The 16,012-nt window shown below is 42.5% G+C and overlaps 1 protein-coding gene across 1 annotated transcript in view; it reads left to right on the plus strand.

Moving 5' to 3' along the window:
- LOC124776085 (venom carboxylesterase-6-like) overlaps positions 1 to 16,012 on the plus strand; it is a 173,411-nt gene that overhangs the window by 112,726 nt on the left and 44,673 nt on the right. The window contains exon 3 of the mRNA XM_047250927.1: positions 9,783 to 9,968. Coding sequence (XP_047106883.1) covers positions 9,783 to 9,968 — 186 coding nt within the window. The remainder of the gene's footprint in view (positions 1 to 9,782; positions 9,969 to 16,012) is intronic.

Here is a 16,012-nt window from a genome sequence, read left to right on the forward strand (position 1 = left end):
GAAGGAAAAAAGGTCGTATGAACATGTGTCCGGAAATGCATCGTTGCCGCGCTGGATGGCGCAGACGAATGAAACTTCCTGTGACCACACATCTACATCTACATGGATACGCTGCAAATCACATTTAAGTGCCTGGCAGAGGGTTCATCGAACCACCTTCACAGTTCTCTATTATTCCAATCTCGTACAGCGCGCGGAAAGAATGAACACCTATATCTTTCCATACGAGCTCTGATTTTCCTTATATCGCGGTGATCGTTCCTCCCTCTGTAGGTCGGTGTCAACAAAAAATTTTCGCATTCGGAGGAGAAAGCTGGTATTTGGAATTTAGTGAGGACATTCCGTCGCAACGAATTCATAATGTTCGAACACAATATATGTTCTGAAATCCTGCTGCATATCGACGTTAACGATATCGGCCTGTAATTTAGTGGACTACCTTTCTTGAATATTGGTGTGACCTGTGCAACTTTCCAGTCTTTGCGTATGCATCTTTCGTCGAGTGAACGGTTGTATATGATTGTTAAGTATGGACCTAATGCATCAGCATACTCGTAAAGGAACCTAATTAGTATACAGTATATACCAGAAGACTTGCTTTTAGTAAGTGATTTGAGTTGCTTCACTACTCCGAGGATATTTACTTCTACATTACCCATGTTGGCAGCTGTTCTCGATTCGAATTCTGAAATATTTATTTTTCTTTTGTGAAGGCATTTCGGAAGGCTGTGTTTAGTAACTGTGCTTTGGCAGCACTGTCTTCGATAGTATCTCCATTGCTATCGTGCAGAGAAGGCATTGATTGTTTTTTGCCGCTAACATACTTCACAGACGACCAGAATATCTTTGGATTTTCTGCCAGGCTTCGAGACAAAATTTAGTTGTGGAAACTGTTATAAGCATCTCGAATTGAACTACGCGCTAAATTTCGAGATTCTGTAAAGCATCGCCAATCTTGGGGATTTTGCGTCTGTTTAAATTTGGCATGTTTCTTTCGTTGTTTCTGCTATAGTGTTCTAACCCGTTGTGTGTACCAGCTCCGTCGTTTGGTTGTTTATTTGGTATAAATCTCTCGATTGTTGCCGATACTATTTCTTTGAATTTAAGCCACATCTGGTCTACACTTACGTTATTAATTTGGAATGAGTGGAGATTGTCTCTCAGGAAGGCGTCAAGTGAATTTATATCTGATTTTTTGAATAGGTATATTTTTCGCTTATTTTTCGAGGATTTGGGGATTACAGTATTCAATCTCGCATACGACAACCCTGCGTTTACTAATCCCTATATCGGTTTTGATGCTCGTTGTTAACTCAGGATTATTTGTTGCTAACAGGTCAAGTGTGTTTTCACAACCACTTTACTATTCGCGTGGGCTCATGAACTAACTGCTCGAAATAATTTTCAGAGAATGCGTTTAGCACAATTTCGGATGATATTTTATGTGTACCTCGGGAATTAAACTTGTATTTTCGCCAACATATCGAGGGTAAATTAAAGTCACCACCAACTATTATCGTATGAGTCTGGTACGTGTTTGAAATCAAACTCAAGTTTTCTTTGAACCTTTCTGCAAATGTATCATCTGAACTGGGAGGTCGACAAAATGATCCACACGACGTGTGCCTTGTGTGTTGCAGACTGTGTGATTGACGCAGCACACTGTAAGTAGCAGAATGAGCCAGTACTCATGTCGGGAACAAACGAAGACGGTGTTTGTGATCGGTCAAGCAGATGAAAACGGTCGAGAATCAGCACGGCTACACCAAAATGAGTACCCTCACAGACACCAACCACATCACACAATGTTTCAAGCCCTCTTTTGGCTCTTGTGTGCCCATAGATCCTTTCACACAGATGAACATGCAGGGAGGCGGTGAATTGTGCGTATAACAGATTTGGAGGACCGGATTCTACAGCGTGTTCACGAGGCCTGTGACGCTATTTGGATACAGGCCGGGACATGCGAAAAAGTGTGGCAGTTCATGATGCGACATGCGAACGCGTGCATTTGCGTCCCACGGAGGCCGCTTTGAACATCTGTTGTGAGGCGGATGCGATGCAGCACTGCACTGTGTTCTGGGACGATTTGTTGCCGTTGCACGCACACCGTCCATTTTCGGACATACGTCCACATGACTTTTCTTCCTCCATTTCCAGCCAGGAATCCACCCGTGCAGTTTCTCGTTTTTATTAATGTTCACCCTGTACGACAGTATTCGCTAACGCACAGCACGATTTACATACTGGGGATTTTAGCATTACATGCTCTGCTTTTAAGCATCTACATGTAACTACAGATACGAACTGAACAAATGCGGAAGATATTAAAAATAATATTTGATAACGAAAGCGTGTTATTCGACAGTTAGAGTCAGTCTTATGGAGTAATAAAATCACAAAGAAAATGAAAACGTTTTTATACGATATACAGGGTGCTCCATTGACCGGGACCGGGTTAAATATCTCACGAAATAAGCGTCAAACTAAAAAACTACAAAGAACGAAACTTGTCTAGCCTGAAGGGGGAAACCAGATGGCGCTATGCTTGGCCCGCTAGATGGCGCTGCCATAGGTCAAACGGTTATCAACTGCGTTTTTTTAAATAGGAACCCCCATTTTTTGTTACATATTCGTGTAGTACGTAAAGAAACATGAATGTTTTAGTTGGACCACTTTTTTCACTTTGTGATAGATGGCGCTGTAATAGTCACAAACATATGGCTCACAATTTCAGACGAACAGTTGGTAACAGGTAGGTTTTTTAAATTAAAATACGAAACGTAGGTACGTTTGAACGTATTATTTCGGTTGTTCCAATGTGATACATATACCTTTGTGAACTTATCGTTTCTGAGAACGCATGCTGGTACAGCGTGATTACCTGTAAATACCACATTAATGCAATAAATGCTCAAAATGATGTCCGTCAACCTCAATGCATTTGGCAAATACGTGTAACGACATTCCTCTCAACAGCGAGAAGTTCGCCTTCCGTAATGTTCGCACATGCATTGACAATGTGCTGGCGCATGTTGTCAGGCGTTGTCGGTGGATCACGATAGCAAATATCCTTCAGCTTTCCCCACCGAAAGAAATCCGGGGTCGTCAGATCCGGTGAACGTGCGGGCCATGGTATGGGCTTCGACGACCAATCCACCTGTCATGAAATATGCTATTCAATACTGCACGCGAGCTATGTGCCGGACATCCATCATGTTGGAAGTACATCACCATTCTGTCATGCAGTGAAACATCTTGTAGTAACATCGGTAGAACATTACGTAGGAAATCAGCATACATTGCACCATTTAGATTGCCATCGATAAAATGGGAACCAATTATACTTCCTCCCATAATACCGCACCATACATTAACCCGCCAAGGTCGCCGATGTTCTACTTGTCGCAGCTATCGTGGATTTTCCGTTGCCAAATAGTTGCCGGTTTACGTTACCGATATCGGTGAATGACGCTTCGTCGCTAAATAGAACGCGTGCAAAAAATCTGTCATCGTCCCCTAATTTCTCTTGTGCCCAGTGGCAGAACTGTACACGACGTTCAAAGTCGTCGCCTTGCAATTCCTGGTGCATAGAAGTATGGTACGGGTGCAATCGATGTTGATGTAGCATTCTCAACACCGACGTTTTAGAGATTCCCGATTCTCGCGCAATTTGTCTGCTACTGATGTGCGGATTAGCCGCGACAGAAGCTAAAACACCTACTTGGGCATCATCATTTGTTGCAGGTCGTGGATGAACACTTCCTGTTTCCTTATAAATAGCGTAACTATCCGGCGAACGGTCCAGACACTTGGATGATGTCGTCCAGGATACCGAGCAGCATACACAGCACACGCCCGTTGGGCATTTTGATCACAATAGCAATACATCAACACGATATCGACCTTTTCCGCAATTGGTAAACGGTCCGTTTTAACATGGGTAATGTATCACGAAGCAATTACCGTCCGCACTAGCGGAATGTTACGTGATACCACGTACTTATACGTTTGTGACTATTACAGCGCCATCTATCACTAAGCGAAAAAAGTGGTCCAACTAAAATATTCATATTTCTTTACGTACTACACTAATATGTAATAAAAATGGGGGTTCCTATTTAAAAAAACGCAATTGATTTCCGTTTGACCTATGGCAGCGCCATCTAGCGGGCCAACCATAGCGCCATCTGGTTTCCCCCTTCAAGCTAGACGAGTTTCGTTCTTTGTAGTTTTTCCGTTTGACGCTTATTTCGTGAGATAGTTTGCCCAGTCACTATCAATGAACCACCCTGTATATACGAGTCGGAAGGTCGGATATATGAAAGAAAGAAAATAGCTCAGTGCTCAGCAATCATGTAAAACCGCTCGCTCGAGGAAGGATCAGGTCACGGCAATACCCAAGAAAAGAAATAAAAGTAATCCGCTGAGTTGCGGGCTCATATCACAGACGTGGATTTGTAGTAGGATTATGGAACATCTACTGTGTTTGAATGTTATAAATTACCTCTAATAAAACGATTTATTGACAAAAAGTCAGCACGGCTTCAGAAAACATCGCCTTGTCGAATACAGCTAGCTCTTTATTCGCATGAAGTAATGAGTGCTATCGACAAAGGCTCTCATATCGATTCTACATTCCTAGGTTTCCAGAAGGGTTTTGACGGCGTTCCTCACAAGCGACTTCTAATCAAATTGAGTGCCTAGGAGTATCGTCTCAGATATGCGACTGGATTCGTGATTTCCTGTCATAAAGGTCACAGTTGGTTGTAGTTGACGAAAAGTCATCGTGTCAAACAGAAATGATATCGGGCGTTTCTCAAGGAAGTGTTGTAGGCCCCTGCTAATACTAATCCATACAAACGATTGATGAATCAATCTGAGCTGCCCTTTTAGAGTGTTTGCGGATGATGCTGTTATTTACCGTCTCGTAATGTCATCAGATGATCGAAACCAACTGCAAAATGATTCAAACAAGATACTTGTATGGCACGAAAGGTGTCAGTTGGCTATAAATAATGAAAAGTGTGAAGTCATCCACTTGAGGACTAAAAGGAATCTGCTAAATTTCGGTTACACGATACATCACACAAATCTCAGTTCAGCTAAATAGCAAGGAATCAGAGTTCCCAACAACTTAAATTGGAACGATCACTCAGAAAATGTTGCTGGAAACGTGATTCACAGACTGTTTTTCATTCGCAGAACACTTAGAAGATACAGCAGGTCTACTAAAGAGACTATATTATGCTTATCCGTCCTCTCTTAAGTATTGCTGTGTATGACGGGATCCTTATCAGAAAGGATTGACAGAAGACACCGAAAAAGTTCAAGGAGAGAGACTTTGTAAGCTATGAATAACATAAAGTTAAAAAAAAGATCTCTTGTGAAAGAAAACTATATTGAATGACCGAAGAAAGTGGCTTATTATCGCGGAATAAAGGAGACAGTCACGGATAGAATACGCGAATTTGGGTGGCAGTCGTTAAAGCAGAGGCGTTTTTCGTTGCAGCAAAATTTTTTTACCAAAATTTCAGTCATCTTCTCCTCCGAGTGCGAAAATATTTTTTGGGGCCTACCCTCACTCACACAAGCCTAAAGTGGCACAAATTAAGAACAATATTCGACTTCAAACTGTTCTGTGTTTACGTGCTGTCCTGTGCCATACTGAAGTAATATGGAAATGTGGCAGCCGGAGTGGACGCATAAAGAAACACAGAAAGCAGATTATTCAGTGGCACTAAAACTGAGCATCTCCTGTGGTTGTACTGCAAACATTATGCGTAGACATCTTTTTTCCTTTCTTAAGAACACTGTCATTGTCACTGTTCCTAAATCAGAGGAACACAAATGCAAAAACAACTCAACATTCATTGGAACATCCATAGAGAGACTTTGTAAGCTATGAATAACATAAAGTTAAAAAAAAGATCTCTTGTGAAAGAAAACTATATTGAATGACCGAAGAAAGTGGCTTAAAAAGCTGTGAAGGAAGTTCGATCCCAGATTCTGCCAACATCAAGCGTGGAACGATTAACAGAAAACTCTGGTGATAATGTCTAGAATCAATCTTCCTTCAGCAAATCGTTGATACAGTCTATAAATACTGAAAGAACAACAATGTCATCTACTCGCAATGATTACAGTATAAATGCTGCTGATGTTTATGATTAAAAGCGTAAAGCACCTATGTTGTAGAGCTTTTCAGCTTGCACCATGGGTAAGACACTGATAATTCAAAATAACAATAGATTCACTAGTATCAGCATAGCTCTGATGTCCTAAGCCGCAACTCACAGGTTGGTGTAGAGTGTTATTAATTTAATCCCTGATGGTTTCATAGAAAAACTCTAAGCTACCACAATATTCATATGACAATTGTCAAGGTGTAATATGACGGTACAAATGGGCACATGGTTCTAGAATTTGTAGAGGCTATCCAAACGCTGCCGATCCATCATGCCAAACTACCGCTACTTTAATTCGCCAGTGGTCATTGGTAGCCGGATTCTAGCATATATGTGAATCAGAGTGCAGTGCCTGTTAATTCAAATAACTAATGGTCATAATACGTGTATTTCAGACCACTGGAGGGAAGATTCCAGTTAGCGGATTACTTAACTGAATATAATATGTAGAACCTTTATAGTGACTGTCATTTGAGTTGCATAACGAGCGGTATTATTTCTTACGCATGGATACTTGTTACGCATGAATATTTATTACTCATGAACTTATGCCTGAAAAGTATGCCTCAAGATCAATTTGAAAATGGCGCAGCTTGTATTTGGCGTCAGTTTCAATAATCTTTATTAAACGTACATAGTCTTCTGTTCCTGAGCTGCTAATTATCCATAAATTACATGAGTTCATTGTTATATTAATTCTGCAGACAAATGCACAACTAATATTAACGTCCATTAGGCAACTGCAATGACGATCATTACTCAGGTTCTACAGGATATGTTGCATTTAGTTTAGTAATCTAATCGCTGCAACCCTACTTCGATTGTCATTCTTCTATTAGCTGTTCCTGGACTTTATCTCGTATCATGGTTCAAATGGCTCTGAGCACTATGGGACTTAACATCTATGGTCATCAGTCCCCTAGAACTTAGATCTAATTAAACCTAACTAACCTAAGGACAGCACACAACACCCAGTCATCACGAGGCAGAGAAAATCCCTGACCCCGCCGGGAATCGAACCCGGGAACCCGGGCGTGGGAAGCGAGAACGCTAGCGAACGGTCACGAGCTGCGGACTATCATCATGAGCCAGCAAGTTAATTTAGATTTGGCAATGTTGGTGATAGAGGGTGACCCGATGCACTTCCTGTCGCCACCCCATTTACACTGGGACAGAATTTGTGTACCCTGTCTGACTGCGTCTAGTGAAAGCGTAAGAACGTTTTCGAAGCGTTTGTGGATCGTGTAACTGTCACGGAAGGGGGTGCCAGCCTAGTATTCACCTATTCGAATGTGGGGAACCGCCTAAAACCCATATCCAGGCTGGCCGTCTAACCAGGCCCTGTCGTTAATTTGGCAGGACTGTGGAAGGTGCCAGGCACCGAAAAATAGTCCGGGAGACGGATGGAAAGACCCCCCCCCCCTGGTTTATATGACAAAAAGATTCAGGAGGTATGCGTGGCTGATCATGATCATAAGCTATGTGCAGTCGCCTGTCCTGTTTCAGGATAAGCCTCTCCGTCAGCAAGGTCCAGACGTTCATGGTGGATATGGGATTATTAGTAGGTGGGAGCTGCCATGTTAAGTCCCGTAAGCATTTGTCTGCCAAGGAGGGGAAGATGCTCAGTGTTCACTCTGTGAGCATCTTTCGGAGAGTCATTCCAGATGATTCCGGGTGACAGGAAGAGCACAGGGTGCAGCCAACTTCAAGAGGTGGCTCATGTAAGTAATAATGATGGGTGTCTCTTTGAACCAGAAAAGACCCTCTATGGTTTCTGAAGTGGTAAAAAGAACTAGTTTCCCTTGCAAGATGAAGGTGGAGCTCACCATTTGTAACATCGTTGACAGGACCAATTGTGGCCTTTGGTACGGAGCCGAGTGGAATTTCTGAGTCTGAGGCTCGGAGTTTCTGCGTCGTGGTAGGTTGCATATCCCTTGACTTGCGCCATAGGGCAGAGGGTTGCCAGGGTCCAGTCAATATATCAGTGGTCCAATACACACAGGAGACGGCTATACGGGTAGTGGGGGCTGTGTAGAGTGGTATGGGTGGCTTTTTATGTTAGAGGGTTGCGGAAGGGCTCCTCTCAATGAATGCAGGTCAAACAAAAGACTAGGGTAGACATAGTTGTATATTGTCATACCTTTGTTGAGAAAGAACCAGAGTTCCAACCGCTGATAGAAAGCGCTAAAGAAGAAACCGTTATGGGCACTGGAAGCTGGCTGAGATCAGAGATAACTAAGATGAAGATTTACGAAGGACCTGAATGTGCCCAGAAAGTATAGATGAAGTTTAGTTGGTGATGGCTTGTTTATCTGTTAATGACACTGAAGTAGATAGCTGTTGCAAGGCAGTATAGGTAGAGGCTTCTTTCACAGGCATCCCGACTCAGATGACACAGCAGCTGAAGGGTTCAAAGAAAATTTGAGTTTCATTTCGAGTAGTTACACGAGACACACAGTTACAGCTGGAAGTGACTTCAGTCTACCCTCAATACGTTAGCGTATGTACACGTTTAAAATCGGTGGTAGGCACAATGCATTGTCCGATATTGTATTATATTCCTTCTTCGAAAATTATTCTGAGCAATTAGTTCGAGAGGCCACACAGGATAATTACATCTTGCAATAACATACTGGACCTCTTAGAAATAAAAATTCTGAGAAAACATAGAGCATCGTGATGTATATATGGGGACCAGTGACCACAAGCTCGTTGTGCGATGCTGCGTGCCATAACGTCCAAATCCACAAAAAATAAAGCCAGAAATACATCTGTTTAAAACAGCACATAAAAATTTGGTTGACAGATTTCTAAGAGGCAATTTATATTCCTTCCAAGCTAACTTTGTAAACCTAGAGCAGATGTGTCAATGAAATACCATTCATGGCAGTTGAATGATTTACCAAGGACCTAAATGTGTTCTGAATGGATATATGAAATTCAGTTGATGGTGGGGTGTTTACTGCTGCTGTAAGTAGATTATCTTGTAGTGACGCTGAAGCGGATAGGTGATGGGAGTTATATAGGCAAAGGCTACGCTCGTCAACCAGAATAAATTAATAGTTGGTTTCTTCTATCGACACCCCAACTCAGATGAAATAGCAGCTGAAAGGTTCAAGGAAAATCTGAGTCTAATTTCGAATAGGTACCCGACACGCCCAAGTACAGTTGGAGGTGATTCCAGTCTACCCTCCTCATGTCAGCGGATGTGTTCGTGTTTCAGGATGGCTCACAATGCGTGGAGTCACAGGCTCTCGCAACAACTAGGGAAGTGTGTAAGACAACCGCTCATAGGTGTACATGTTTATGATTCGAAGAATCTATTTTTCTGGGCTACTCTCGTACGACATGATCACTCACACATAATGGAGACTTTGTCAGTTGTACTAAGCCGTAAATCTGTGTGTGAAAGTGGACTTTCAAGGGCTCGATCAGGTTTTTTTTTCCCTGTTCTTATTCTTTCCTCGATCTTCTTGCCATACTCCTATGCGTACTGTTATACAATTATTCGCGTTACTGATAGAGAGTTTCGCTTATCGGATTAAGCTGTTAGGTGGATATATGAACTGCGGATTGAGAGACGTTTGTGCACAGGATTCCTCAGCACCGGGGACGAGGTGATCCCCGGCAACGCAGGGCTGAAGGATCAGCTGCTGGCCCTGCGCTGGCTCCAGCAGAACCTCGCGGCGTTCGGCGGTGACCCGGCGAAGGTGACCATTGGCGGCGAGAGCGCTGATGGCGCATCTGTCTCCCACCACCTCATAGCACCCAGCTCCGCAGGTGGGTGAAGGACAGTTTTTATTCAGTTCCCATGTTGTCTTGACAAGGGATACGGAAAAGAGGCAATTTACGTAGAGTATTTGCTACTGAGTCATTGGATTTATTACGCCACCGGCTAAGTAGAGCACTTATAAATTGCAAAACTGACGTTCGTGTAAATTTTACTTAACAATTTTTCGAATTTTAACAGCAGAAAATAAACAACTACATCGTTATTTCGTTGGGCCTACTGATTACATAATTGCCATGTTTGTAAGGGGTAAGTTTAGATCGACTTGTCAACGTAATTAGTTCGGCGTAACGTTTACAAAAGCAATTTTTGTTTCACTACATTCACGGACACGTTGAAATTAATAATGTTAATGAAATAGCCGACTATGCTGTCGGCGTAATAGCCCAATCAACAGAGACCAAAAAAGGTCCAATATCTGGAATAGGTCGTGTAGACGGAAATTTTTGTACAATGGCAGGAGGGAGAGCTACGAACAACATACTAGAAATCCTGAGTGGTGAGAGATGAGCGTGGGGGGTGTAAATGCGTTTGAAGGTCACTTTCGAACGTTTTTCTTCAACAACTCGAAAACCGTGGCCTCCGTCGAAATCTATCCCGTACAAACGTTAACTGCATTAAATTTCCTACGAAAAGGTTCTCTTCATTTTTTCTGTGGCGCTAATAGTTTTCACGTAGCGAGCGAGAGTATATGAAAATCTCGCAAGTGCTTTTGGAAGGTGAAATATATCATTGCGGGCTGCATAAAACGACATCGGTAAGGGCAGCTCACCCACCATGCATAAAATAATAGCCGGCCGCGGTGGTCTAGTGGTTCTAGGCGCTCAGTCTGGAACCGCGCGACTGCTACGGTCGCAGGTTCGAATCCTGCCTCGGGCATGGATGTGTGTGATGCCCTTAGGTTAGTTAGGTTTAAGTAGTTCTAACTTCTAGGGGACTGATGACCACAGATGTTAAGTCCCATAGTGCTCAGAGCCATTTGAACCATAAAATAATATACCGCATGAACGAGTCCACTTAGGAATGAAATGACTCCTTTAAACTTTAGACTATAATCAGAATGATTAGCACACCCGTAAATGGCACAAGGTGCCATTTTGTATCTTGCACCAGACACTAATATTAGGTATATATGAAGACAGTAACTGTTCTCGAAAGAACAGATACCACTGATGACCGTGCAGCTTCTCTAGAATAAATGATAATTAACTGAAACCCTCAGCTGCCGACAGGTGTTGTTGATATACCTCGGTGGGCACAGCTGAAAATGTGTACCCCAACCGGGACTCGAACTCGGGATCGCCTGCTTACATGGCATGGTCTATCCATTTTTTTTTTTTTTTCGGTATTGTTCGTTGCGTTTGGTCTGGGGTGACATCACAAGACATCCATTCAAGTTGATCGTTGATTCCTTTTACTCAGTTTTTTTATTACAGAGGGCGAGCAGCCCTCTAACCGAACACGCTGAGCTACCATGGCGGCGTCCATCTGAGCCACCGAGGACAATAGCGCGACAGCAGGGACTTATCCCTTGCACGCTTCCCGTGACACCCACATTCCCAACTGTCCACAATCGGCATACGTAATGTACCTTATAGATATTTGCCCACCCACTCATTACTCGCGCACACTAAGGTGACGATTCCCGTAAGAGTTAGAGCAACCTGTGCGCATTCGCACAGACGAAGGTCAATGGCTGGGTAGCCATTTAGCTATATATGAAGGTAGTAACTGTTCTCGAAAGAACAGATACCATTGATGACCGTGCAGCTTCTCTAGAATAAATGGTAATTAATTGAAACCCTCAGCTGTCGACAGGTGTTGTTTGTATACCTCGATGGGGACAGCCGAAAAGGTGTGCCCGATTTTCAGCTGTCCCCATCGAGGTATATCAGCAACACCTGTCGACAGCTGATGGTTTCAATTAATTATGATTTATTTTACTAACAGTAGGGGCAACTAACATGGCGGACGTCGACTTCAAGTCTGTGACGTCATGACAACTCCGCTTATTGCACGTCCATGGGAGTGCACAACTATTTTAGTATCAGTGATTGAATTTCAGAGATTAAAACCTTCACACTTAGGAAGCTTTCTATTTCAACATGAGGTAGTCTCAGAAAAATACGGATTTATAACAGATTTTATCTTTCTTTTGTCCAAACTCTGTGTCTCCAGTTTTCACCGTAGCCCTGGGAAAAATGCCATGTAATTTGGCATGTTCCAATCATCAATGAGAAAAATGAACCCAGCATTGGTTATTTGTTAATTGGTGAGTGTTTTGTCTCTCTAACCAAAATTTGTAAATGAATCTAACTCTATTTCCACTCTCTGCAACCTGTGTGAAGGAATAATAAGGGACGCTTCTTGTTCTTAAGTTTTGTCGTATGTTCGCAACAGATGTTCTAAATGGGTAATGTTACAGTATATTCGTGAATAAAACCGGGCCAGGAAGACTTTTCTGGTCTTAAATGCATATTTGATCGACTAGTGCGACGCATTTCGCCTCGTTAATATAACGTTGTTTTAGTTATAAGTTTCGAATATCCAGCAGGAGAAGTAGCCTATGTGATATGAAAAGATGCTTTCCTAATGCAGCATTTTCCTTAATACTGACTGACGGAAGTGATGTTTGTTCTTTGTACTGATCCTGAAATTTCTGAGGACATATTTTACCGTGTGTGGTCGGTCTCCAATCTTTCCTTCTCGCAGCATTCACTCAGAGAGTGAAGTTATTAGCGAATGCGAATGTGAAATAATCTGGGTTAAGTTAAGTATCAAAGGTGGGTCAGATATGATAGTCGGATGCTTCTATAGACCACCTGCATCAGCAACCGTAGTAGTTGAGCGCCTCAGAGAGAACCTGCAGAACGTCGTGAAGAAGTTTCGTGATCATACTATTGTAATAGGGGGAGACTTCAATCTACCAGGTATAGAATGGGATAGTCACACAATCAGAACTGGAGCCAGGGACAGAGACTCTTGTGACACTATCCTGACTGCCTTGTCCGAGAATTACTTCGAGCAGATAGTTAGAGAACCAACTCGTGAAGCTAACGTTTTAGACCTCATAGCAACAAATAGATCGGAACTTTTCGACTCCGTGAATGTAGAAGAGGGTATCAGTGATCATAAGTCAGTGGTTGCATCAATGACTACAAGTGTAATAAGAAATGCCAAGAAAGGAAAGAAAATATATTTGCTTAACAAGAGTGATAGGGCACAAATCGCAGAATATCTGAGTGACCACCATCAAACGTTCATTTCTGAGGAAGAGGATGTGGAACAAAAATGGAAAAAATTCAGAAACATCGTCCAGTACGCCTTAGATAAGTTCGTACCGACTAAGGTCCAAAGCGAGGGGAAAGATCCACCGTGGTATAACAATCATGTACGAAAGGTACTACGGAAACAAAGAAAGCTTCATCATAGGTTTAAGAGTAGTCGAATCATAGCTGATAAGGAAAAGCTGAACGAAGCGAAAAAGAGCGTAAAGAGAGCAATGAGAGAAGCATTCAACGAATTCGAACATAAAACATTGGCAAACAATCTAAACAAGAACCCTAAAAAGTTTTGGTCATATGTAAAATCGGTAAGCGGATCTAAATCCCCTATTCAGTCACTCGTTGACCACGATGGCACCGAAACAGAGGACGACCGAAGAAAGGCAGAAATACTGAATTCAGTGTTCCGAAACTGTTTCACTGCGGAAAATCGTAACACGGTCCCTGACTTCAGCCGTCGCACGGACGCCAAAATGGAAAATATTGAAATAAACGATATCGGAATTGAAAAACAACTGCTATCACTTAGTAGCGGAAAAGCATCCGGACCAGACGAGATACCCTTAAGATTCTACAGTGATTATGCTAAAGAACTTGCCCCCTTTCTATCAGCAATTTATCGTAGATCGCTGGAAGAACGTAAAGTACCTAGCGACTGGAAGAAAGCGCAGGTCGTTCCCATTTTCAAGAAGGGTCATAAATCAGATGCGAATAATTATAGGCCTATTTCGCTTACGTCAATCTGTTGTAGAATAATGGAACATGTTTTGTGTTCTCGTATTATGACGTTCTTAGATAATACAAATCTCCTTCATCATAACCAACATGGATTCCGCAAACAGAGATCATGTGAAACTCAGCTCGCCCTATTTGCCCAAGAAATTCACAGTGCCGTAGACACTGGCGAGCAGATTGATGCCGTATTCCTGGACTTCAGGAAGGCATTTGATACAATTCCGCACTTACGTTTAGTGAAAAAAATACGAGCTTACGGAATATCGGACCAGGTTTGTGATTGGATTCAGGATTTCCTAGAAGAAAGAACACAACATGTCATTCTTAACGGTTCAAAATCTGCAGATGTAGAGGTAATTTCGGGAGTACCGCAGGGAAGCGTGATAGGACCTTTATTGTTTACAATATACATAAATGACTTAGTTGACAACATCGGTAGCTCCGTGAGGCTATTTGCAGATGACACGGTTGTCTACAAGAAAGTAGCAACATCAGAAGACTCGTACGTACTCCAGGAGGACCTGCAGAGGATTAATGCATGGTGCGACAGCTGGCAGCTTTTCCTAAACGTAGATAAATGTAATATAATGCGCATACATAGGGGCAGAAATCCATTCCAGTACGACTATGCCATAGGTGGTAGGTCATTGGAAGCGGTAACGACCGTAAAATACTTAGGAGTTACTATCCGGAGCGATCTGAAGTGGAATGATCACATAAAACAAATAGTGGGAAAAGCAGGCGCCAGGTTGAGATTCATAGGAAGAATTCTAAGAAAATGTGACTCATCGACGAAAGAAGTAGCTTACAAAACGCTTGTTCGTCCGATTCTTGAGTATTGCTCATCAGTATGGGACCCTTACCAGGTTGGATTAATAGAAGAGATAGACATGATCCAGCGAAAAGCAGCGCGATTCGTCATGGGGACATTTAGTCAGCGCGAGAGCGTTACGGAGATGCTGAACAAGCTCCAGTGGCGGACACTTCAAGAAAGGCGTTACGCAATACGGAGAGGTTTATTATCGAAATTACGAGAGAGCACATTCCGGGAAGAGATGGGCAACATATTACTACCGCCCACATATATCTCGCGTAATGATCACAACGAAAAGATCCGAGAAATTAGAGCAAATACGGAGACTTACAAGCAGTCGTTCTTCCCACGCACAATTCGTGAATGGAACAGGGAAGGGGGGATCAGATAGTGGTACAATAAGTACCCTCCGCCACACACCGTAAGGTGGCTCGCGGAGTATAGATGTAGATGTAGATGTAGAGAGTTTTACGAGCTGGATGGATAGGAAATCTAAAGTCAAACGACAGAAATAAAACCACTACACTAAAAGTAAACATCGCAACTAAATGTCACGCATATAACAGAAAATATAGCCTGAACGACTCGATTTATGAATAAGATTTGTTTGCTTTACAATTTAGACTATAATCAGAATGATTAGTACATCCGTAAATGACGCAAGCTGGCATTTTGAATGAAAACAGTTCCACGAGAAGTTAATGTTAGGGACAGCTAACATGGCGTACGTTGGGTTCAAGTGTGTCACATCATGACAACTCCCTTATTATACCTCCATGGGAACATTTGATTCTTTTAGTGACCGTACATGGGCTTCGTTAACAGATCCCTCAGAGTTGGGAGGCTCTCCTTGAACGTGAGGTAGTCTTAGCAAATTCGGATTCATAACAGTGTTTTACTGCTCTGTGGCTTTAAACCCATCTCTTTATAATGTTAGACTGTTTTATGACTAAAGATCATTCTTCTTTTAACCCACAAGGGGGGCCACGATGTTGGGATCACAGATTTACTTCAAACTTTGTACACCTTTAGTAGGCCGTTAAAACAACATGATGTGCAAGCAGCAAGATGTATTACTCTGGCAATTCCGAGAAAATCGCAAGAGAAGTTTTACGTGTCTATTATGTAACTGATGTGTCTATGCTTGGGTGCCGGACATTAAAATTAATGGTGGTCAAGTGGTTAGCGTTCGAAAGTAATA

Source organism: Schistocerca piceifrons, chromosome 2 (genome assembly GCF_021461385.2).
Source record: "Schistocerca piceifrons isolate TAMUIC-IGC-003096 chromosome 2, iqSchPice1.1, whole genome shotgun sequence".
NCBI classification, from domain to species: domain Eukaryota; kingdom Metazoa; phylum Arthropoda; class Insecta; order Orthoptera; family Acrididae; genus Schistocerca; species Schistocerca piceifrons.